This window comes from Syngnathus scovelli, chromosome 2 (genome assembly GCF_024217435.2).
Source record: "Syngnathus scovelli strain Florida chromosome 2, RoL_Ssco_1.2, whole genome shotgun sequence".
NCBI lineage: Eukaryota > Metazoa > Chordata > Actinopteri > Syngnathiformes > Syngnathidae > Syngnathus > Syngnathus scovelli.
In genome coordinates, this window is record NC_090848.1 from 14,203,202 (window position 1) to 14,225,661 (window position 22,460).

The 22,460-nt window shown below is 43.7% G+C and overlaps 1 protein-coding gene, 1 long non-coding RNA gene and 36 other non-coding genes across 39 annotated transcripts in view; 24 read left to right on the forward strand and 14 right to left on the reverse strand.

Moving 5' to 3' along the window:
- Positions 1–22,460, forward strand: part of LOC125989030 (uncharacterized) — a 39,411-nt gene that overhangs the window by 4,963 nt on the left and 11,988 nt on the right. For both annotated transcript variants that reach the window (XM_049754988.2, XM_049754991.2), the window contains exons 6-8: positions 19,864–20,052; positions 20,214–20,712; positions 20,869–21,031. In XM_049754988.2, the coding sequence (XP_049610945.2) occupies positions 19,864–20,052; positions 20,214–20,712; positions 20,869–21,031 (851 nt within the window). The remainder of the gene's footprint in view (positions 1–19,863; positions 20,053–20,213; positions 20,713–20,868; positions 21,032–22,460) is intronic.
- Positions 331–403, reverse strand: trnak-cuu (transfer RNA lysine (anticodon CUU)). Its single transcript has one exon. It is a non-coding gene; the product is annotated as a tRNA-Lys (tRNA).
- trnar-ucg (transfer RNA arginine (anticodon UCG)) lies at positions 803–876 on the reverse strand. The gene has a single exon. It is a non-coding gene; the product is annotated as a tRNA-Arg (tRNA).
- On the forward strand, positions 1,251–1,323 carry trnat-ugu (transfer RNA threonine (anticodon UGU)). The gene has a single exon. It is a non-coding gene; the product is annotated as a tRNA-Thr (tRNA).
- On the forward strand, positions 1,628–1,700 carry trnam-cau (transfer RNA methionine (anticodon CAU)). Its single transcript has one exon. It is a non-coding gene; the product is annotated as a tRNA-Met (tRNA).
- trnam-cau (transfer RNA methionine (anticodon CAU)) lies at positions 1,892–1,964 on the forward strand. Its single transcript has one exon. It is a non-coding gene; the product is annotated as a tRNA-Met (tRNA).
- On the forward strand, positions 2,158–2,230 carry trnam-cau (transfer RNA methionine (anticodon CAU)). The gene has a single exon. It is a non-coding gene; the product is annotated as a tRNA-Met (tRNA).
- trnat-agu (transfer RNA threonine (anticodon AGU)) lies at positions 3,290–3,362 on the forward strand. The gene has a single exon. It is a non-coding gene; the product is annotated as a tRNA-Thr (tRNA).
- trnak-cuu (transfer RNA lysine (anticodon CUU)) lies at positions 3,911–3,983 on the reverse strand. Its single transcript has one exon. It is a non-coding gene; the product is annotated as a tRNA-Lys (tRNA).
- On the reverse strand, positions 4,371–4,443 carry trnar-ucg (transfer RNA arginine (anticodon UCG)). Its single transcript has one exon. It is a non-coding gene; the product is annotated as a tRNA-Arg (tRNA).
- On the forward strand, positions 4,824–4,896 carry trnat-agu (transfer RNA threonine (anticodon AGU)). The gene has a single exon. It is a non-coding gene; the product is annotated as a tRNA-Thr (tRNA).
- Positions 5,429–5,501, reverse strand: trnak-cuu (transfer RNA lysine (anticodon CUU)). The gene has a single exon. It is a non-coding gene; the product is annotated as a tRNA-Lys (tRNA).
- On the reverse strand, positions 5,901–5,974 carry trnar-ucg (transfer RNA arginine (anticodon UCG)). The gene has a single exon. It is a non-coding gene; the product is annotated as a tRNA-Arg (tRNA).
- On the forward strand, positions 6,349–6,421 carry trnat-ugu (transfer RNA threonine (anticodon UGU)). Its single transcript has one exon. It is a non-coding gene; the product is annotated as a tRNA-Thr (tRNA).
- On the forward strand, positions 6,726–6,798 carry trnam-cau (transfer RNA methionine (anticodon CAU)). Its single transcript has one exon. It is a non-coding gene; the product is annotated as a tRNA-Met (tRNA).
- Positions 6,990–7,062, forward strand: trnam-cau (transfer RNA methionine (anticodon CAU)). Its single transcript has one exon. It is a non-coding gene; the product is annotated as a tRNA-Met (tRNA).
- On the forward strand, positions 7,256–7,328 carry trnam-cau (transfer RNA methionine (anticodon CAU)). The gene has a single exon. It is a non-coding gene; the product is annotated as a tRNA-Met (tRNA).
- On the forward strand, positions 8,388–8,460 carry trnat-agu (transfer RNA threonine (anticodon AGU)). Its single transcript has one exon. It is a non-coding gene; the product is annotated as a tRNA-Thr (tRNA).
- trnak-cuu (transfer RNA lysine (anticodon CUU)) lies at positions 9,009–9,081 on the reverse strand. Its single transcript has one exon. It is a non-coding gene; the product is annotated as a tRNA-Lys (tRNA).
- Positions 9,469–9,541, reverse strand: trnar-ucg (transfer RNA arginine (anticodon UCG)). Its single transcript has one exon. It is a non-coding gene; the product is annotated as a tRNA-Arg (tRNA).
- Positions 9,922–9,994, forward strand: trnat-agu (transfer RNA threonine (anticodon AGU)). Its single transcript has one exon. It is a non-coding gene; the product is annotated as a tRNA-Thr (tRNA).
- Positions 10,536–10,608, reverse strand: trnak-cuu (transfer RNA lysine (anticodon CUU)). Its single transcript has one exon. It is a non-coding gene; the product is annotated as a tRNA-Lys (tRNA).
- Positions 11,008–11,081, reverse strand: trnar-ucg (transfer RNA arginine (anticodon UCG)). The gene has a single exon. It is a non-coding gene; the product is annotated as a tRNA-Arg (tRNA).
- trnat-ugu (transfer RNA threonine (anticodon UGU)) lies at positions 11,456–11,528 on the forward strand. Its single transcript has one exon. It is a non-coding gene; the product is annotated as a tRNA-Thr (tRNA).
- On the forward strand, positions 11,833–11,905 carry trnam-cau (transfer RNA methionine (anticodon CAU)). The gene has a single exon. It is a non-coding gene; the product is annotated as a tRNA-Met (tRNA).
- Positions 12,097–12,169, forward strand: trnam-cau (transfer RNA methionine (anticodon CAU)). Its single transcript has one exon. It is a non-coding gene; the product is annotated as a tRNA-Met (tRNA).
- Positions 12,363–12,435, forward strand: trnam-cau (transfer RNA methionine (anticodon CAU)). The gene has a single exon. It is a non-coding gene; the product is annotated as a tRNA-Met (tRNA).
- trnat-agu (transfer RNA threonine (anticodon AGU)) lies at positions 13,495–13,567 on the forward strand. Its single transcript has one exon. It is a non-coding gene; the product is annotated as a tRNA-Thr (tRNA).
- Positions 14,116–14,188, reverse strand: trnak-cuu (transfer RNA lysine (anticodon CUU)). The gene has a single exon. It is a non-coding gene; the product is annotated as a tRNA-Lys (tRNA).
- On the reverse strand, positions 14,576–14,648 carry trnar-ucg (transfer RNA arginine (anticodon UCG)). Its single transcript has one exon. It is a non-coding gene; the product is annotated as a tRNA-Arg (tRNA).
- trnat-agu (transfer RNA threonine (anticodon AGU)) lies at positions 15,029–15,101 on the forward strand. Its single transcript has one exon. It is a non-coding gene; the product is annotated as a tRNA-Thr (tRNA).
- trnak-cuu (transfer RNA lysine (anticodon CUU)) lies at positions 15,640–15,712 on the reverse strand. The gene has a single exon. It is a non-coding gene; the product is annotated as a tRNA-Lys (tRNA).
- Positions 16,560–16,632, forward strand: trnat-ugu (transfer RNA threonine (anticodon UGU)). Its single transcript has one exon. It is a non-coding gene; the product is annotated as a tRNA-Thr (tRNA).
- On the forward strand, positions 16,937–17,009 carry trnam-cau (transfer RNA methionine (anticodon CAU)). The gene has a single exon. It is a non-coding gene; the product is annotated as a tRNA-Met (tRNA).
- Positions 17,201–17,273, forward strand: trnam-cau (transfer RNA methionine (anticodon CAU)). Its single transcript has one exon. It is a non-coding gene; the product is annotated as a tRNA-Met (tRNA).
- Positions 17,467–17,539, forward strand: trnam-cau (transfer RNA methionine (anticodon CAU)). Its single transcript has one exon. It is a non-coding gene; the product is annotated as a tRNA-Met (tRNA).
- trnam-cau (transfer RNA methionine (anticodon CAU)) lies at positions 17,731–17,803 on the forward strand. Its single transcript has one exon. It is a non-coding gene; the product is annotated as a tRNA-Met (tRNA).
- Positions 18,450–20,305, reverse strand: LOC137840065 (uncharacterized). The gene is made up of 2 exons (XR_011086474.1): positions 20,201–20,305; positions 18,450–19,282 (listed from the first exon to the last, which is right to left on the reverse strand). It is a non-coding gene; the product is annotated as an uncharacterized lncRNA (long non-coding RNA).

Here is a 22,460-nt window from a genome sequence, read left to right on the forward strand (position 1 = left end):
TTCCAGGTTACCCTCGTTAAACACACCTGCGTGAAAAGATTTGCTCATTTTCACGTTCTGCAGGAGCTAAAACTTTTCACACAGGTGCACTTAACGAGGGAATCTTGGAAAACATGTTGGAATGTGGCCGTATCTGGCCCCCGGGCCTTGAGTTTGACACCATGCTATACCGACTGAGCTAACCAGGCTTCTCGACCTTGGAATTGCTTCATTCTTTCAGTTTTTTTTTAATAGGTTAGGGCAATAAAAGTGGAAGCATCATTTTAAGTGTGGCCTCTGAAACACATTCATTGATAAGTAAAGACTTGAAAGTTTCCAACAAGTTGGGGCCGCCCAATGTGGGGCTCGAACCCACGACCCTGAGATTAAGAGTCTCATGCTCTACCGACTGAGCTAACCGGGCTTGCCCTGTGTTGAATTGTTTCATTCTTTAAGACTTTTTTTAAAGGGTTAGGTTCGGTAAAACCAGCAGCCACGTTTTAAATCTGGCCTCAGAAACACATTCACTGATAAGACTAAACATTCAAAGGTTCCCAACAAGTGGCAGCAGTCCAATGTTGTCTCTAGTTGGAAACCCCAGCCCGAGTTGGAAAGCCCAATTGGAAACCCTTGCCCCAGTTGGAAATCGTAGTTTGAAACCCTCGTTGGAAACCCTAGCCCGAGTTGGAAACGCTGGCCCTAAACATTTTTTCTTTTGGTTTTTGTCACTTCGTTGCACTGAAAACTGACATTGGGGGGAGTCAGCACAACAAAAAGGAAATCAGAACTCAGTGTTTGATTGCCATTGCATGACACATGAAATTGACTATGAAGGGACTCGAAACCCTCAATCCTCTGATCCGAAGTCAGACGCCTTAGCCATTAGGCCACATAGCCATTTGAAAGACTGTACCAAGAGAAACAGGGCAATGACTTATGATGACTGCAGCCTTTACTGGCAAGTGAAGTTCACAGTTGATTCAAACAGGGCCTGTGGATTAATCCATTTACAGTAAAAGAGAATTGTACTGCCATTGACATATAGCCTTGTTAGTGCAAGTGGTCGTTCATCAGTCTCAAAATCTGAAGGTTGTGAACTCGACCCTCGCATGGGGCACTGTTTTCCATAGTTTACAGTAAAATCATTGTAAATTTTAGAAGATAGCAGGTTGCTCAGAATAGAATAAAGTCTGTGAAGTTAAGTGTAATTAAAATGGCTGGAGGTAGACTCAATTTTACAGTAAAATACCTTTGTAAAAACTTCATTCACAGCCTCGTTAGCGCAGGCGGTAGCGCGTCAGTCTTGTAAACTGAAGGTCGTGAGTTCAACCCTCACACGGGGCATGCTTTTATTTAGGCATTGTAGTCATAGCTTCTTTCGGAGGGCCATTATTAATTGATTATTAACTAACCCCAACCCTAAACCTAGGCCCAACCCAAACCCTAACCCCAGCTCTAAACCTGACCCTAAACCCAGCCCTAACCCTAACTCCAGCCCTAGCCCTAACCCTAGCCCTAACCCTAACCCTAGCTCTAACCCTAACCGCAACCCTAACCCTGGCTCTAACCCTAACCCGGGGCACATTCTTATAAGCCCTAACTCTAGCCTTAGTTGGACACCCTAAGCCTGTAAGACAGCAAGTGTATAGCCTCGTTGGCGCAGGCGGTAGCGCGTCAGTCTCATAATCTGAAGGTCGTGAGTTCGACCCTCACACGGGGCACACTTTTATATAGTCCAAACAAGCCTTAGTCCAAATAAGCCCTAACTCTAGCCTTAGTTGGACACCCTAACCCTAGTTTCAGAATGCTCAGACTAAAGTAACCGTTTCTTTCTATGAAGTTCAATTTGATGGAAGTCTGGTGATTGAATCAATTTTACAGTCAAATAGAATTGTAAGACAGCAAGTGTATAGCCTCGTTGGCGCAGGCGGTAGCGCGTCAGTCTCATAATCTGAAGGTCGTGAGTTCGACCCTCACACGGGGCACACTTTTATATAGTCCAAACAAGCCTTAGTCCAAATAAGCCCTAACTCTAGCCTTAGTTGGACACCCTAACCCTAGTTTCAGAATGCTCAGACTAAAGTAACCTTTTCTTTCTATGAAGTTCAATTTGATGCCAGTGTCTGGTGATTGAATCGATTTTACAGTAAAATAGAATTGTAAGACAGCATGTGTATAGCCTCGTTGGCGCAGGCGGTAGCGCGTCAGTCTCATAATCTGAAGGTCGTGAGTTCGACCCTCACACGGGGCACACTTTTATATAGTCCAAACAAGCCTTAGTCCAAATAAGCCCTAACTCTAGCCTTAGTTGGACACCCTAACCCTAGTTTCAGAATGCTCAGACTAAAGTAACCGTTTCTTTCTACGAAGTTCAATTTGATGGAAATGTCTGGTGATTGAATCAATTTCACAGTAAAATAGAATCGTAAGTCATCAAGTGTATACCCTCTTTGGCGCAGGCGGTAGCGCGTCAGTCTCATAACCTGAAGGTCGTGAGTTCGACCCTCACGCGGGGCACAATTTTATATAGTCCAAACAAGCCTTAACCCTAACTCTAGCCCGAGTTGGAAACCCTAGTATCAGAAGGTAGCTGATTGCTCAGACTAAAATAACTTTTTCTTTCAGTGAAGTTCAGTTTGATGGAAATGACTGGTGGTTGAATCAATTTTACTGTAAAATAGAATTGTAAGACTGTAAGTACATAGCCTCGTTAGCGCAGGCGGTAACCCGTTAGTTAGGAGCTTGGGGCGTAGTCAGCACAACAAAGAAAGAAATGAGAACCCCAAACCCTTTCCTATAGTATGCAAGAGTTGGTTCGGACTGAAATAAAGTCATTGATTTCATATGCATTACAATAAATTGACCACGAAGGGACTCGCACCCTCAATCTTCCGATCCGAAGTCAGACGCCTTATCCACTAGGCCACATAGCCATGTGAAAGACCTCATCAAGTGACACAGGGGCGTTGGCCTTCTGATGACTGCAGCCTTAAGTGGCAAGTGAAGTTCACAGTGGTTACGGCCAGTGGATTAATGCATTTACAGTAAAAGAGAATTGTGATGCAACTGACATGTAGCCTTGTTAGTGCAAGTGGTTGTGCATCAGTCTCAAAATCTAAAGGTTGTGAGCTCGACCCTAACATGGGGCACTATTTTCCATAGTCCACAGTAAAATTATTGTCAATTTCAGAAGATAGCAGGTTGCTCAGAATAGAATAATGTTTTCTGTCCGTGAAGTTAAGTGTAATTAAAATGGCTGGAGGTAGACTCAATTTTACAGTAAAATACCTTTGTAAAAAGTCTGCTCATGGCCTCGTTAGCGCAGGCGGTAGCGCGTCAGTCTAGTAAACTGAAGGTCGTGAGTTCAACCCTCACACGGGGCTTGCTTTTATTCAGGCATTGCAGTCATTGCTTCTTTCGGAGGGCCATTTTGACTCAACCCAAATAAATGTATGAGCACCTCATATTATATACAGTCAAAGCTACGAAACAAACTGACAAATAACTCGTTTTCATATCAAACGAGTTGTTTGAAACCCTCCGGGGGTGTCAAACTGCAATCCTCGGGGCCGCGTTCCAATATGTTTTCCAGGTTACCCTCGTTAAGCGCACCTGCGTGAAAAGTTTTAGCTCCTTTCACGTTCAGCAGGAGCTAAAACTTTTCACGCAGGTGCACTTAACGAGGGAATCTTGGAAAACATGTTGGAACGCGACCCCCGAGGACTGGAGTGCGACACCCCTGCCTCATACAATAAAAGCTACAAAACAAACGGAGAAATAACTCCTTTGATGTAAGGCTTCTCAACCTTGGAATTGTTTCATTCCTTCAATTTTTTTTTTAAGAGATTAGGGCAATGAAATTGGAAGCAATTTTACATTGTAAGTGTGGCCTCTGAAACACACTCATTGATAAGACTAAAGATTCAAAGGTCGCCCAATGTGGGGCTCGAACCCACGACCCTGAGATTAAGAGTCTCATGCTCTACCAACTGAGCTAACCGGGCTTCATCTGTGAAGAATTGTTTTATACTTTCAGGCTTTTTTTTAATGGGTTAGGTTCATTAAAACCAGTAGCCACGTTTTAAATCTGGCCTCAGAAACACATTCATTGATAAGACTAAACATTCAAAGGTTCCCAACAAGAGGCATCTTTCCAATGTTGTCTCTAGTTGGAAACCCCAGCCCGAGTTGGAAACCCCAATTGGACCCTTTGCCCTAGTTGGAAATCCTAGTTTGAAACCCTAGTTGGAAACGCTGGCCCTCGTGTGCAATAGAGAAAGCATTTTTTCTTTTGGTTTTTGACACTTTGTTGCACTAAAAATTGACATTGGGTCAGCACAACAAAAAGTAAATCAGTGCTTAATTTGTATTGCACATGAGACGCGTGAGATTGACTATGAAGGGACTCGAACCCTCAATCTTCTGATCCGAAGTCAGACGCCTTATCCATTAGGCCACATAGCCATGTGCTTGACTGTACCAAGTGAAACAAGGCAACGCCTTCTGATGACTGCAGCCTTGAGTGGCAAGTGAAGTTTACAATTGATTCAAACACGGCCTGTGGATTAATCCATTTACAGTAAAAGAGAATTATAATGCAACTGACATATAGCCTTGTTAGTGCCAGTGGTCGTGCATCAGTCTCAAAATCTGAAGGTTGTGAGCTCGACCCTCAAACGGGCACTGTTTTCCGTAGTCCACAGTAAAATCATTGTCAATTTCAGAAGATAGCTGGTTGCTCAGAATAGAATAACATTTTCTGTCCGTGAAGTTGAGTCTAATTAAAATGGCTGGAGGTAGAATCAATTTGACAGTAAAATATCTTTGTAAAAACTCTATTCATAGCCTCGTTAGCGCAGGCGGTAGCGCGTCAGTCTAGTAAACTGAAGGTCGTGAGTTCAACCCTCACACGGGGCATGCTTTTATTTAGGCATTGTAGTCATAGCTTCTTTCGGAGGGCCATTATGACTCAACCCAAATAAATGTATGAGCACCTCATTTTATATACAGTCAAAACTACGAAACAAACTGACAAATAACTCGTTTTTAAATCAGACGAGTTGTTCGAAACCCCAGGGGTGTCGAACTCCAATCCTCGGGGGCCGCGTTCCAATATGTTTTCCAGGTTACCCTCGTTAAACACACCTGCGTGAAAAGATTTGCTCATTTTCACGTTCTGCAGGAGCTAAAACTTTTCACACAGGTGCACTTAACGAGGGAATCTTGGGAAACATGTTGGAATGTGGCCGTATCTGGCCCCCGGGCCTTGAGTTTGACACCATGCTATACCGACTGAGCTAACCAGGCTTCTCGACCTTGGAATTGCTTCATTCTTTCAGTTTTTTTTTAATAGGTTAGGGCAATAAAAGTGGAAGCATCATTTTAAGTGTGGCCTCTGAAACACATTCATTGATAAGTAAAGACTTGAAAGTTTCCAACAAGTTGGGGCCGCCCAATGTGGGGCTCGAACCCACGACCCTGAGATTAAGAGTCTCATGCTCTACCGACTGAGCTAACCGGGCTTGCCCTGTGTTGAATTGTTTCATTCTTTAAGACTTTTTTTAAAGGGTTAGGTTCGGTAAAACCAGCAGCCACGTTTTAAATCTGGCCTCAGAAACACATTCACTGATAAGACTAAACATTCAAAGGTTCCCAACAAGTGGCAGCAGTCCAATGTTGTCTCTAGTTGGAAACCCCAGCCCGAGTTGGAAAGCCCAATTGGAAACCCTTGCCCCAGTTGGAAATCGTAGTTTGAAACCCTCGTTGGAAACCCTAGCCCGAGTTGGAAACGCTGGCCCTAAACATTTTTTCTTTTGGTTTTTGTCACTTCGTTGCACTGAAAACTGACATTGGGGGGAGTCAGCACAACAAAAAGGAAATCAGAACTCAGTGTTTGATTGCCATTGCATGACACATGAAATTGACTATGAAGGGACTCGAAACCCTCAATCCTCTGATCCGAAGTCAGACGCCTTAGCCATTAGGCCACATAGCCATTTGAAAGACTGTACCAAGAGAAACAGGGCAATGACTTATGATGACTGCAGCCTTTACTGGCAAGTGAAGTTCACAGTTGATTCAAACAGGGCCTGTGGATTAATCCATTTACAGTAAAAGAGAATTGTACTGCCATTGACATATAGCCTTGTTAGTGCAAGTGGTCGTTCATCAGTCTCAAAATCTGAAGGTTGTGAACTCGACCCTCGCATGGGGCACTGTTTTCCATAGTTTACAGTAAAATCATTGTAAATTTTAGAAGATAGCAGGTTGCTCAGAATAGAATAAAGTCTGTGAAGTTAAGTGTAATTAAAATGGCTGGAGGTAGACTCAATTTTACAGTAAAATACCTTTGTAAAAACTTCATTCACAGCCTCGTTAGCGCAGGCGGTAGCGCGTCAGTCTTGTAAACTGAAGGTCGTGAGTTCAACCCTCACACGGGGCATGCTTTTATTTAGGCATTGTAGTCATAGCTTCTTTCGGAGGGCCATTATTAATTGATTATTAACTAACCCCAACCCTAAACCTAGGCCCAACCCAAACCCTAACCCCAGCTCTAAACCTGACCCTAAACCCAGCCCTAACCCTAACTCCAGCCCTAGCCCTAACCCTAGCCCTAACCCTAACCCTAGCTCTAACCCTAACCGCAACCCTAACCGTGGCTCTAACCCTAACCCGGGGCACATTCTTATAAGCCCTAACTCTAGCCTTAGTTGGACACCCTAAGCCTGTAAGACAGCAAGTGTCTAGCCTCGTTGGCGCAGGCGGTAGCGCGTCAGTCTCATAATCTGAAGGTCGTGAGTTCGACCCTCACACGGGGCACACTTTTATATAGTCCAAACAAGCCTTAGTCCAAATAAGCCCTAACTCTAGCCTTAGTTGGACACCCTAACCCTAGTTTCAGAATGCTCAGACTAAAGTAACCGTTTCTTTCTATGAAGTTCAATTTGATGGAAGTCTGGTGATTGAATCAATTTTACAGTCAAATAGAATTGTAAGACAGCAAGTGTATAGCCTCGTTGGCGCAGGCGGTAGCGCGTCAGTCTCATAATCTGAAGGTCGTGAGTTCGACCCTCACACGGGGCACACTTTCATATAGTCCAAACAAGCCTTAGTCCAAATAAGCCCTAACTCTAGCCTTAGTTGGACACCCTAACCCTAGTTTCAGAATGCTCAGACTAAAGTAACCTTTTCTTTCTATGAAGTTCAATTTGATGCCAGTGTCTGGTGATTGAATCGATTTTACAGTAAAATAGAATTGTAAGACAGCAAGTGTATAGCCTCGTTGGCGCAGGCGGTAGCGCGTCAGTCTCATAATCTGAAGGTCGTGAGTTCGACCCTCACACGGGGCACACTTTTATATAGTCCAAACAAGCCTTAGTCCAAATAAGCCCTAACTCTAGCCTTAGTTGGACACCCTAACCCTAGTTTCAGAATGCTCAGACTAAAGTAACCGTTTCTTTCTACGAAGTTCAATTTGATGGAAATGGCTGGTGATTGAATCAATTTCACAGTAAAATAGAATCGTAAGTCATCAAGTGTATACCCTCTTTGGCGCAGGCGGTAGCGCGTCAGTCTCATAACCTGAAGGTCGTGAGTTCGACCCTCACGCGGGGCACAATTTTATATAGTCCAAACAAGCCTTAACCCTAACTCTAGCCCGAGTTGGAAACCCTAGTATCAGAAGGTAGCTGATTGCTCAGACTAAAATAACTTTTTCTTTCAGTGAAGTTCAGTTTGATGGAAATGACTGGTGGTTGAATCAATTTTACTGTAAAATAGAATTGTAAGACTGTAAGTACATAGCCTCGTTAGCGCAGGCGGTAACCCGTTAGTTAGGAGCTTGGGGCGTAGTCAGCACAACAAAGAAAGAAATGAGAACCCCAAACCCTTTCCTATAGTATGCAAGAGTTGGTTCGGACTGAAATAAAGTCATTGATTTCATATGCATTACAATAAATTGACCACGAAGGGACTCGCACCCTCAATCTTCCGATCCGAAGTCAGACGCCTTATCCACTAGGCCACATAGCCATGTGAAAGACCTCATCAAGTGACACAGGGGCGTTGGCCTTCTGATGACTGCAGCCTTAAGTGGCAAGTGAAGTTCACAGTGGTTACGGCCAGTGGATTAATGCATTTACAGTAAAAGAGAATTGTGATGCAACTGACATGTAGCCTTGTTAGTGCAAGTGGTTGTGCATCAGTCTCAAAATCTAAAGGTTGTGAGCTCGACCCTAACATGGGGCACTATTTTCCATAGTCCACAGTAAAATTATTGTCAATTTCAGAAGATAGCAGGTTGCTCAGAATAGAATAATGTTTTCTGTCCGTGAAGTTAAGTGTAATTAAAATGGCTGGAGGTAGACTCAATTTTACAGTAAAATACCTTTGTAAAAAGTCTGCTCATGGCCTCGTTAGCGCAGGCGGTAGCGCGTCAGTCTAGTAAACTGAAGGTCGTGAGTTCAACCCTCACACGGGGCTTGCTTTTATTCAGGCATTGCAGTCATTGCTTCTTTCGGAGGGCCATTTTGACTCAACCCAAATAAATGTATGAGCACCTCATATTATATACAGTCAAAGCTACGAAACAAACTGACAAATAACTCGTTTTCATATCAAACGAGTTGTTTGAAACCCTCCGGGGGTGTCAAACTGCAATCCTCGGGGCCGCGTTCCAATATGTTTTCCAGGTTACCCTCGTTAAGCGCACCTGCGTGAAAAGTTTTAGCTCCTTTCACGTTCAGCAGGAGCTAAAACTTTTCACGCAGGTGCACTTAACGAGGGAATCTTGGAAAACATGTTGGAACGCGACCCCCGAGGACTGGAGTGCGACACCCCTGCCTCATACAATAAAAGCTACAAAACAAACGGAGAAATAACTCCTTTGATGTAAGGCTTCTCAACCTTGGAATTGTTTCATTCCTTCAATTTTTTTTTTAAGAGATTAGGGCAATGAAATTGGAAGCAATTTTACATTGTAAGTGTGGCCTCTGAAACACACTCATTGATAAGACTAAAGATTCAAAGGTCGCCCAATGTGGGGCTCGAACCCACGACCCTGAGATTAAGAGTCTCATGCTCTACCAACTGAGCTAACCGGGCTTCATCTGTGAAGAATTGTTTTATACTTTCAGGCTTTTTTTTAATGGGTTAGGTTCATTAAAACCAGTAGCCACGTTTTAAATCTGGCCTCAGAAACACATTCATTGATAAGACTAAACATTCAAAGGTTCCCAACAAGAGGCATCTTTCCAATGTTGTCTCTAGTTGGAAACCCCAGCCCGAGTTGGAAACCCCAATTGGACCCTTTGCCCTAGTTGGAAATCCTAGTTTGAAACCCTAGTTGGAAACGCTGGCCCTCGTGTGCAATAGAGAAAGCATTTTTTCTTTTGGTTTTTGACACTTTGTTGCACTAAAAATTGACATTGGGTCAGCACAACAAAAAGTAAATCAGTGCTTAATTTGTATTGCACATGAGACGCGTGAGATTGACTATGAAGGGACTCGAACCCTCAATCTTCTGATCCGAAGTCAGACGCCTTATCCATTAGGCCACATAGCCATGTGCTTGACTGTACCAAGTGAAACAAGGCAACGCCTTCTGATGACTGCAGCCTTGAGTGGCAAGTGAAGTTTACAATTGATTCAAACACGGCCTGTGGATTAATCCATTTACAGTAAAAGAGAATTATAATGCAACTGACATATAGCCTTGTTAGTGCCAGTGGTCGTGCATCAGTCTCAAAATCTGAAGGTTGTGAGCTCGACCCTCAAACGGGCACTGTTTTCCGTAGTCCACAGTAAAATCATTGTCAATTTCAGAAGATAGCTGGTTGCTCAGAATAGAATAACATTTTCTGTCCGTGAAGTTGAGTCTAATTAAAATGGCTGGAGGTAGAATCAATTTGACAGTAAAATATCTTTGTAAAAACTCTATTCATAGCCTCGTTAGCGCAGGCGGTAGCGCGTCAGTCTAGTAAACTGAAGGTCGTGAGTTCAACCCTCACACGGGGCATGCTTTTATTTAGGCATTGTAGTCATAGCTTCTTTCGGAGGGCCATTATGACTCAACCCAAATAAATGTATGAGCACCTCATTTTATATACAGTCAAAACTACGAAACAAACTGACAAATCACTCGTTTTTAAATCAGACGAGTTGTTCGAAACCCTAACCGGGCCAGGGGTGTCGAACTCCAATCCTCGGGGGCCGCGTTCCAATATGTTTTCCAGGTTACCCTCGTTAAGCGCACCTGCGTGAAAAGTTTTGCTCATTTTCACGTTCTGCAGGAGCTAAAACTTTTCACACAGGTGCACTTAACGAGGGAATCTTGGAAAACATGTTGGAATGTGGCCGTATCTGGCCCCCGGGCCTTGAGTTTGACACCATGCTATACCGACTGAGCTAACCAGGCTTCTCGACCTTGGAATTGCTTCATTCTTTCAGTTTTTTTTTAATAGGTTAGGGCAATAAAAGTGGAAGCATCATTTTAAGTGTGGCCTCTGAAACACATTCATTGATAAGTAAAGACTTGAAAGTTTCCAACAAGTTGGGGCCGCCCAATGTGGGGCTCGAACCCACGACCCTGAGATTAAGAGTCTCATGCTCTACCGACTGAGCTAACCGGGCTTGCCCTGTGTTGAATTGTTTCATTCTTTAAGACTTTTTTTAAAGGGTTAGGTTCGGTAAAACCAGCAGCCACGTTTTAAATCTGGCCTCAGAAACACATTCACTGATAAGACTAAACATTCAAAGGTTCCCAACAAGTGGCAGCAGTCCAATGTTGTCTCTAGTTGGAAACCCCAGCCCGAGTTGGAAAGCCCAATTGGAAACCCTTGCCCCAGTTGGAAATCGTAGTTTGAAACCCTCGTTGGAAACCCTAGCCCGAGTTGGAAACGCTGGCCCTAAACATTTTTTCTTTTGGTTTTTGTCACTTCGTTGCACTGAAAACTGACATTGGGGGGAGTCAGCACAACAAAAAGGAAATCAGAACTCAGTGTTTGATTGCCATTGCATGACACATGAAATTGACTATGAAGGGACTCGAAACCCTCAATCTTCTGATCCGAAGTCAGACGCCTTAGCCATTAGGCCACATAGCCATTTGAAAGACTGTACCAAGAGAAACAGGGCAATGACTTATGATGACTGCAGCCTTTACTGGCAAGTGAAGTTCACAGTTGATTCAAACAGGGCCTGTGGATTAATCCATTTACAGTAAAAGAGAATTGTACTGCCATTGACATATAGCCTTGTTAGTGCAAGTGGTCGTTCATCAGTCTCAAAATCTGAAGGTTGTGAACTCGACCCTCGCATGGGGCACTGTTTTCCATAGTTTACAGTAAAATCATTGTAAATTTTAGAAGATAGCAGGTTGCTCAGAATAGAATAAAGTCTGTGAAGTTAAGTGTAATTAAAATGGCTGGAGGTAGACTCAATTTTACAGTAAAATACCTTTGTAAAAACTTCATTCACAGCCTCGTTAGCGCAGGCGGTAGCGCGTCAGTCTTGTAAACTGAAGGTCGTGAGTTCAACCCTCACACGGGGCATGCTTTTATTTAGGCATTGTAGTCATAGCTTCTTTCGGAGGGCCATTATTAATTGATTATTAACTAACCCCAACCCTAAACCTAGGCCCAACCCAAACCCTAACCCCAGCTCTAAACCTGACCCTAAACCCAGCCCTAACCCTAACTCCAGCCCTAGCCCTAACCCTAGCCCTAACCCTAACCCTAGCTCTAACCCTAACCGCAACCCTAACCCTGGCTCTAACCCTAACCCGGGGCACATTCTTATAAGCCCTAACTCTAGCCTTAGTTGGACACCCTAAGCCTGTAAGACAGCAAGTGTCTAGCCTCGTTGGCGCAGGCGGTAGCGCGTCAGTCTCATAATCTGAAGGTCGTGAGTTCGACCCTCACACGGGGCACGCTTTTATATAGTCCAAACAAGCCTTAGTCCAAATAAGCCCTAACTCTAGCCTTAGTTGGACACCCTAACCCTAGTTTCAGAATGCTCAGACTAAAGTAACCGTTTCTTTCTATGAAGTTCAATTTGATGGAAGTCTGGTGATTGAATCAATTTTACAGTCAAATAGAATTGTAAGACAGCAAGTGTATAGCCTCGTTGGCGCAGGCGGTAGCGCGTCAGTCTCATAATCTGAAGGTCGTGAGTTCGACCCTCACACGGGGCACACTTTCATATAGTCCAAACAAGCCTTAGTCCAAATAAGCCCTAACTCTAGCCTTAGTTGGACACCCTAACCCTAGTTTCAGAATGCTCAGACTAAAGTAACCTTTTCTTTCTATGAAGTTCAATTTGATGCCAGTGTCTGGTGATTGAATCGATTTTACAGTAAAATAGAATTGTAAGACAGCAAGTGTATAGCCTCGTTGGCGCAGGCGGTAGCGCGTCAGTCTCATAATCTGAAGGTCGTGAGTTCGACCCTCACACGGGGCACACTTTTATATAGTCCAAACAAGCCTTAGTCCAAATAAGCCCTAACTCTAGCCTTAGTTGGACACCCTAACCCTAGTTTCAGAATGCTCAGACTAAAGTAACCGTTTCTTTCTACGAAGTTCAATTTGATGGAAATGGCTGGTGATTGAATCAATTTCACAGTAAAATAGAATCGTAAGTCATCAAGTGTATACCCTCTTTGGCGCAGGCGGTAGCGCGTCAGTCTCATAACCTGAAGGTCGTGAGTTCGACCCTCACGCGGGGCACAATTTTATATAGTCCAAACAAGCCTTAACCCTAACTCTAGCCCGAGTTGGAAACCCTAGTATCAGAAGGTAGCTGATTGCTCAGACTAAAATAACTTTTTCTTTCAGTGAAGTTCAGTTTGATGGAAATGACTGGTGGTTGAATCAATTTTACTGTAAAATAGAATTGTAAGACTGTAAGTACATAGCCTCGTTAGCGCAGGCGGTAACCCGTTAGTTAGGAGCTTGGGGCGTAGTCAGCACAACAAAGAAAGAAATGAGAACCCCAAACCCTTTCCTATAGTATGCAAGAGTTGGTTCGGACTGAAATAAAGTCATTGATTTCATATGCATTACAATAAATTGACCACGAAGGGACTCGCACCCTCAATCTTCCGATCCGAAGTCAGACGCCTTATCCACTAGGCCACATAGCCATGTGAAAGACCTCATCAAGTGACACAGGGGCGTTGGCCTTCTGATGACTGCAGCCTTAAGTGGCAAGTGAAGTTCACAGTGGTTACGGCCAGTGGATTAATGCATTTACAGTAAAAGAGAATTGTGATGCAACTGACATGTAGCCTTGTTAGTGCAAGTGGTTGTGCATCAGTCTCAAAATCTAAAGGTTGTGAGCTCGACCCTAACATGGGGCACTATTTTCCATAGTCCACAGTAAAATTATTGTCAATTTCAGAAGATAGCAGGTTGCTCAGAATAGAATAATGTTTTCTGTCCGTGAAGTTAAGTGTAATTAAAATGGCTGGAGGTAGACTCAATTTTACAGTAAAATACCTTTGTAAAAAGTCTGCTCATGGCCTCGTTAGCGCAGGCGGTAGCGCGTCAGTCTAGTAAACTGAAGGTCGTGAGTTCAACCCTCACACGGGGCTTGCTTTTATTCAGGCATTGCAGTCATTGCTTCTTTCGGAGGGCCATTTTGACTCAACCCAAATAAATGTATGAGCACCTCATATTATATACAGTCAAAGCTACGAAACAAACTGACAAATAACTCGTTTTCATATCAAACGAGTTGTTTGAAACCCTCCGGGGGTGTCAAACTGCAATCCTCGGGGCCGCGTTCCAATATGTTTTCCAGGTTACCCTCGTTAAGCGCACCTGCGTGAAAAGTTTTAGCTCCTTTCACGTTCAGCAGGAGCTAAAACTTTTCACGCAGGTGCACTTAACGAGGGAATCTTGGAAAACATGTTGGAACGCGACCCCCGAGGACTGGAGTGCGACACCCCTGCCTCATACAATAAAAGCTACAAAACAAACGGAGAAATAACTCCTTTGATGTAAGGCTTCTCAACCTTGGAATTGTTTCATTCCTTCAATTTTTTTTTTAAGAGATTAGGGCAATGAAATTGGAAGCAATTTTACATTGTAAGTGTGGCCTCTGAAACACACTCATTGATAAGACTAAAGATTCAAAGGTCGCCCAATGTGGGGCTCGAACCCACGACCCTGAGATTAAGAGTCTCATGCTCTACCAACTGAGCTAACCGGGCTTCATCTGTGAAGAATTGTTTTATACTTTCAGGCTTTTTTTTAATGGGTTAGGTTCATTAAAACCAGTAGCCACGTTTTAAATCTGGCCTCAGAAACACATTCATTGATAAGACTAAACATTCAAAGGTTCCCAACAAGAGGCATCTTTCCAATGTTGTCTCTAGTTGGAAACCCCAGCCCGAGTTGGAAACCCCAATTGGACCCTTTGCCCTAGTTGGAAATCCTAGTTTGAAACCCTAGTTGGAAACGCTGGCCCTCGTGTGCAATAGAGAAAGCATTTTTTCTTTTGGTTTTTGACACTTTGTTGCACTAAAAATTGACATTGGGTCAGCACAACAAAAAGTAAATCAGTGCTTAATTTGTATTGCACATGAGACGCGTGAGATTGACTATGAAGGGACTCGAACCCTCAATCTTCTGATCCGAAGTCAGACGCCTTATCCATTAGGCCACATAGCCATGTGCTTGACTGTACCAAGTGAAACAAGGCAACGCCTTCTGATGACTGCAGCCTTGAGTGGCAAGTGAAGTTTACAATTGATTCAAACACGGCCTGTGGATTAATCCATTTACAGTAAAAGAGAATTATAATGCAACTGACATATAGCCTTGTTAGTGCCAGTGGTCGTGCATCAGTCTCAAAATCTGAAGGTTGTGAGCTCGACCCTCAAACGGGCACTGTTTTCCGTAGTCCACAGTAAAATCATTGTCAATTTCAGAAGATAGCTGGTTGCTCAGAATAGAATAACATTTTCTGTCCGTGAAGTTGAGTCTAATTAAAATGGCTGGAGGTAGAATCAATTTGACAGTAAAATATCTTTGTAAAAACTCTATTCATAGCCTCGTTAGCGCAGGCGGTAGCGCGTCAGTCTAGTAAACTGAAGGTCGTGAGTTCAACCCTCACACGGGGCATGCTTTTATTTAGGCATTGTAGTCATAGCTTCTTTCGGAGGGCCATTATGACTCAACCCAAATAAATGTATGAGCACCTCATTTTATATACAGTCAAAACTACGAAACAAACTGACAAATAACTCGTTTTTAAATCAGACGAGTTGTTCGAAACCCTAACCCCAGGGGTGTCGAACTCCAATCCTCGGGGGCCGCGTTCCAATATGTTTTCCAGGTTACCCTCGTTAAACACACCTGCGTGAAAAGATTTGCTCATTTTCACGTTCTGCAGGAGCTAAAACTTTTCACACAGGTGCACTTAACGAGGGAATCTTGGGAAACATGTTGGAATGTGGCCGTATCTGGCCCCCGGGCCTTGAGTTTGACACCATGCTATACCGACTGAGCTAACCAGGCTTCTCGACCTTGGAATTGCTTCATTCTTTCAGTTTTTTTTTAATAGGTTAGGGCAATAAAAGTGGAAGCATCATTTTAAGTGTGGCCTCTGAAACACATTCATTGATAAGTAAAGACTTGAAAGTTTCCAACAAGTTGGGGCCGCCCAATGTGGGGCTCGAACCCACGACCCTGAGATTAAGAGTCTCATGCTCTACCGACTGAGCTAACCGGGCTTGCCCTGTGTTGAATTGTTTCATTCTTTAAGACTTTTTTTAAAGGGTTAGGTTCGGTAAAACCAGCAGCCACGTTTTAAATCTGGCCTCAGAAACACATTCACTGATAAGACTAAACATTCAAAGGTTCCCAACAAGTGGCAGCAGTCCAATGTTGTCTCTAGTTGGAAACCCCAGCCCGAGTTGGAAAGCCCAATTGGAAACCCTTGCCCCAGTTGGAAATCGTAGTTTGAAACCCTCGTTGGAAACCCTAGCCCGAGTTGGAAACGCTGGCCCTAAACATTTTTTCTTTTGGTTTTTGTCACTTCGTTGCACTGAAAACTGACATTGGGGGGAGTCAGCACAACAAAAAGGAAATCAGAACTCAGTGTTTGATTGCCATTGCATGACACATGAAATTGACTATGAAGAGACTCGAAACCCTCAATCCTCTGATCCGAAGTCAGACGCCTTAGCCATTAGGCCACATAGCCATTTGAAAGACTGTACCAAGAGAAACAGGGCAATGACTTATGATGACTGCAGCCTTTACTGGCAAGTGAAGTTCACAGTTGATTCAAACAGGGCCTGTGGATTAATCCATTTACAGTAAAAGAGAATTGTACTGCCATTGACATATAGCCTTGTTAGTGCAAGTGGTCGTTCATCAGTCTCAAAATCTGAAGGTTGTGAACTCGACCCTCGCATGGGGCACTGTTTTCCATAGTTTACAGTAAAATCATTGTAAATTTTAGAAGATAGCAGGTTGCTCAGAATAGAATAAAGTCTGTGAAGTTAAGTGTAATTAAAATGGCTGGAGGTAGACTCAATTTTACAGTAAAATACCTTTGTAAAAACTTCATTCACAGCCTCGTTAGCGCAGGCGGTAGCGCGTCAGTCTTGTAAACTGAAGGTCGTGAGTTCAACCCTCACACGGGGCATGCTTTTATTTAGGCATTGTAGTCATAGCTTCTTTCGGAGGGCCATTATTAATTGATTATTAACTAACCCCAACCCTAAACCTAGGCCCAACCCAAACCCTAACCCCAGCTCTAAACCTGACCCTAAACCCAGCCCTAACCCTAACTCCAGCCCTAGCCCTAACCCTAGCCCTAACCCTAACCCTAGCTCTAACCCTAACCGCAACCCTAACCCTGGCTCTAACCCTAACCCGGGGCACATTCTTATAAGCCCTAACTCTAGCCTTAGTTGGACACCCTAAGCCTGTAAGACAGCAAGTGTATAGCCTCGTTGGCGCAGGCGGTAGCGCGTCAGTCTCATAATCTGAAGGTCGTGAGTTCGACCCTCACACGGGGCACGCTTTTATATAGTCCAAACAAGCCTTAGTCCAAATAAGCCCTAACTCTAGCCTTAGTTGGACACCCTAACCCTAGTTTCAGAATGCTCAGACTAAAGTAACCGTTTCTTTCTATGAAGTTCAATTTGATGGAAGTCTGGTGATTGAATCAATTTTACAGTAAAGTAGAATTGTAAGACGGCAAGTGTATAGCCTCGTTGGCGCAGGCGGTAGCGCGTCAGTCTCATAATCTGAAGGTCGTGAGTTCGACCCTCACACGGGGCACGCTTTTATATAGTCCAAACAAGCCTTAGTCCAAATGAGTCCTAACTCTAGCCTTAGTTGGACACCCTAACCCTAGTTTCAGAATGCTCAGACTAAAGTAACCTTTTGTTTCTATGAAGTTCAATTTGATGGAAGTGTCTGGCGATTGAATCAATTTTACAGTAAAATAGAATTGTAAGACAGCAAGTGTATAGCCTCGTTGGCGCAGGCGGTAGCGTGTCAGTCTCATAATCTGAAGGTCGTGAGTTTGACCCTCACACGGGGCACACTTTTATATAGTCCAAACAAGCCTTAGTCCAAATAAGCCCTAACTCTAGCCTTAGTTGGACACCCTAACCCTAGTTTCAGAATGCTCAGACTAAAGTAACTTTTTCTTTCTATGAAGTTCAATTTGATGGAAGTCTGGCGATTGAATCAATTTTACAGTAAAAGAGAATTGTAAGACAGCAAGTGTATAGCCTCGTTGGCGCAGGCGGTAGCGCGTCAGTCTCATAATCTGAAGGTTGTGAGTTTGACCCTCACACGGGGCACGCTTTTATATAGTCCAAACAAGCCTTAACCCTAACTCTAGCCCGAGTTGGAAACCCTAGCTGCAGTTGGAAACCCTAGTATCAGAAGGTAGCTGATTGCTCAGACTAAAATAACTTTTTCTTTCTTGTGAAGTTCAGTTTGATGGAAATGAATGGTGGTTGAATTAATTTTACTGTAAAATAGAATTGTAAGACTGTAAGTACATAGCCTCGTTAGCGCAGGCGGTAACCCGTTAGTTTCATGATCTGAAGGTCGTGAGTCCGATCTTCACAAGAAATCGTGCAGAAGAGTTTCATGCTCTACCGACAGAGCTAACCGCGCTTCTGTCATTAAGAAGTCTTTCATTTTTTCTGTTTTTCTTAATGGGTAATTAGTTTTACCCCTAGTTGGTTTGTTGTTATAATGTGTCGCCGCAATAGCAAGTTTCCAGTTGGAAACCTTAGTTGGAAACCCTAGCCCTAGTTGGAAACCCCAGTTAGAAACCCCAGCTCTAGCTGGAAACCCTAGCTCTAGTTGGAAACCCTAGCCCTAGTTCAATGGTTCTTAACCTTCTAGGAGGTACCGACCCACACCAGTTTCAAATGCGCATTCACCGAACCCCTCTTCATTGAAAAATATATTATTTCTTTCAAATTCAAGACATACATGTTTTTTACTGGTGCACAAAATAAGCTGTGTGTGAACATCACCTTTTTCAAAGAACAAAACCAACACAACAAATGACATACCTGTCACGGATCGGAATGGAGCAGGATGACCATATGCAGCTTGGACCAGGGTTTATTGAAGGGAAAAGGTCGTTGGAAGAGAGGATACGGGGAACAAACTAACAGAACCGGCAAACTGACATAACTAAACTGACAAACCGACAGACTGGCTAACCGAAATAGACTTGACAACAACAGGAACCAAAAAGACATCAATGATCCGACAGGGAGTGACACGCAGACAGGACTTAAATACGATACAGGTAACAAGAGGCAGGTGACTGTGATTAGTACATGGCTTGAGAGTAGACACAGGAAGGGAGGGGCGAGTACACAGACGGACAGAAACCATGACAACCTACATATAATAACACAACCGGGGACGAGTCGTGACAATACCTGCAAATCAATGTGACTTCTGCTGTTGCCTTTGCGAGGCAAGTTTATATATGCGTCATCATGAATTTACACAATAAATCAGGTGTGTTCGGACCTCCGCCATGGAGGCTCTGCCGAACCCCTGAGACCGACTCACCGAACCCCTAGGGTTTGATCGAACCCAGGTTAAGAACCACTGCCTTAGACCAACTAAAAGCAGGTCTAAGTTGTGGCACAGCGATTTTTTACTATTACTTTCATTGTACAATTTTTCCTGATGGTCCAGTGGTTAGGATGCGGAGAATTCCCCGCCCGCGGCCTGGGTTAGATTCCCGGTCAGGGAACCATGTGCAGCCATAGCACGTCAGTGTCTCCCCTGTGCCGGTCCCAAGCCTGGGTAAATGCAGAGAGGTGCGTAAGGAAGGGCATCCGGTGTAAAAACTGTGCCAAACACTTCTCATACGAATCATCTGGACAAAAAAAACGGGTGTTTCGCTGTGGCGACCCCTTCGGGGAAAAGCCGAAAGGAGCCACTTCACTTTCATTGTCTAATTTTACTAATGTTATTGTAACATATTAGCTGTCATTTAGCTGTTTGGGCATCGGCATGGTGCGTTTGTTTTGAGAAAGAATGGGAAGGCCTTCAACATTAAAAATACTGTTCCCACTGTGAAGCATGATGGTGGGAGCACAATGCCCTGGGGCTGTTTTGTTGCTTCAGGCACAAGAAGAACCTTGAAGTGTGTGGTACCGCGTTATGTTGATAGAATAAGAATAACATCTACATGACTGTTGCCATTCTGGTTTCAAGTGGTTTCTTGTCAGTTTCCTAACAAGAAAACGACACTTAAAACTGGTCCTTATAAAGGCAACTAATTTGGGCATAGCATCTGTTGGATGGATGGCCAGAATTTACGCTACTCCAGTTTATCTGCTCCTTAAAAATCGCATGATCTCCTCCACTGTCATTCCAGATATGAGGTCCAGCTGCACCCTGGCCAACTAACCCTGGTGCCCTTCAGTCGGCGAGCCACTGCCGAGGGCGAACTGATGTCCTCAACGCCTGTAAGCATTGTGATCCATCTGTCGGACGGCGACACCAGTGTCCAGAAACGTCACCGTGCCGATACCTTCACCCTCGTCACTCGTAAAAATGAATACCAGTGAGTGGAAGTCTTCATGTCATCATGATAAAAGTTATAATAATAAGAATTGTTGATATTGTGAATGATATTTTTGAGGAAAGTGCCATTATTTCCAGCACCTTCCAACAATATATTCCATCATAATAGTACAAAGGATAAGGCTTACTATTTTATTACAGCTTCAGAGTGCCCCCATCGTGTCAGCCACTTCCCGGTGCTGTGCAAACAGAGCGAGATGCTTGGGTCCATGCCATCAGCAAGTTGTGTTCGGACTGGAAAAGAAAGTCCAAGAGTGAGTGTATGATTGCGGGCAGCGACAGCCTCCGACATCTCAGCATAGCAGAAGATGCAGGAGAGGACAATAACAGCTCTGACATCGAGTCTCCTGACGAGGATGTTTATGAAGATCCAAATTTGGCTGAGGAACCAAGTCAAAGTTCCTCCTCAGCAGTTCCTGATGTTCCCACACAGATCGCCCCTAATCCTAACCCCTCCCACCCTGGCCCCCCACCCTCTAACACAAACCCTCCAAACCATCTAGAAGAATCCTTAGGGGGAAAGGTTCCCTCCGGCAAAACAATCCCACTAGCCCCACCTTTACCCCCCCTCAAGTTAAACATCAGTCCAAGAAAGAACCGTACCAAGGCTTTTCACTGGGACCTAGTTGGACCTAACAAGGTAGCACATCACCTAACACGTCCATTGTTGTAAACGGTTGGTTACAAAGCACATTTCTGCAATATTTGGGGATTGGTGTGATAGGCTGTGATATGTTAATCATGTATTCTTCTATAATGTGTTAATTTCACCTGCAAATATTTTGTTTCTTTGCAGATTATGAAATCATTTTGGGGCAAAGGGAGCCAGCAAGGGCTTGAAGTGGACACAAGGCGTTTGTGCATGCAGTTTTCTGTGAAAAACGTGGGGTCCTTTGCAGCACCGGAGCCCAGCGGTACACAACACATCATGCTCAACCAGAAGATTGCACACAACTTCAGTGAGTAACCAAACATAATTAGCATTATTGCTGAAGCTTAATGGGCGGGTCTTACCAATTTATTAAATGTACGAGCTCACGCAAATAAAAGTTTTTAAAGGAAAAGCACAAGTTGAGAGTTGGACCATTTTGAAGCAGAAAGCCACTGTTCCTCTGTTTGGCCTGCAGGGTGCAGTCTGTCATCAGTGGCTGCAGCAGGGCTCCCCAGAATTGGGCCATATTGTTTTTCCTCTTCAAAAGCTTTTTGATTAACTGATGGCGCCCTGCTTGTATATTTCAAGAGCACAGTCGGGGGAGACCATTTCACAAGCTTCCGTCACCAAGTCCTCCAAGTTGCTCAGGCTCAGGGACCCAGCGGTGAGCGGTGGCCTGCTGAATGGAATCAGGATGAATGTGCAGGCGGGCAACATAATTAGAGTCCACGTATTTATGAAATATGGATTCAGAATGTTCTAGATAGCTGCGATTCCCTGTGGGACAGAGACTACCTCAGAAATTGCTCAGCTTGTCGTTTTCAAAGGCCTGAAAATGTTGCCGCTGAGGCCATGTGAACTCAAAATATCGACATGTAATATTTATTTCAATGGTTTGGTGAAGAAAATTATTATTTTGCTTTTGGGGATTTAAAAATACACACAAAGTCCCCCGGAGTCAAGTTTCATTAATGCAAATATGGGTGAAAAAAACAGTTTTTAATAGGAGTTTTTCCCTCTCCGCCCTTTGTGGTCTCTCGGCACCCTTCCCCACACACACAGAGTGCACTATTTGCATGATTTTGTAAAATAAGTCAGCATTGCTGCTGTTTATTCTTCTTATATCTCATTCCACACCACTTATCAGATGGGATTTCACAAACAGAGTGTGCGTGAGTGTTTGTGCTCTTGTGCAGTTGTGTGTGATTATCAGTGTGTGTGCATGTGTGTATGTTGCTGAACTCTGTCCTGGGCTGTCACAGAGATATTAATTCAGTGCCCTTTTTTGCTACCTTTTGGAAGGAGCTATGTAATGTCAGGTCAATAAATATTGGGACACGGACTCATGGACTCAATTCTCTTATTTTTTTGTTTTAAACTACCACAATGGATTTTAAATATGCTTTCACTGGAGACTTTTATCTTAGATTTGGGGTTATTTACATTACAACTAGGTAAATGGTGTAGGAATCACAACAATTTATATTAATGCCTACTCCTTTCTGAACAATCAAAATTATTGGGATAAATTAACAATCATCTAAACAACTTTTTAAAACTGAAAATCCATTGTGGTTAATTACAGCCGGAAGTCTGGAATGCATGAGACATCACCAGACATTGCATTTCATTACCTCCAGATTGCATTCACTCATTCGTTCTTTCCAATTCATTCATACATACATTCATTCATTCATTCATTCATTCATTCATTCATTCATTCATTCATTCATTCA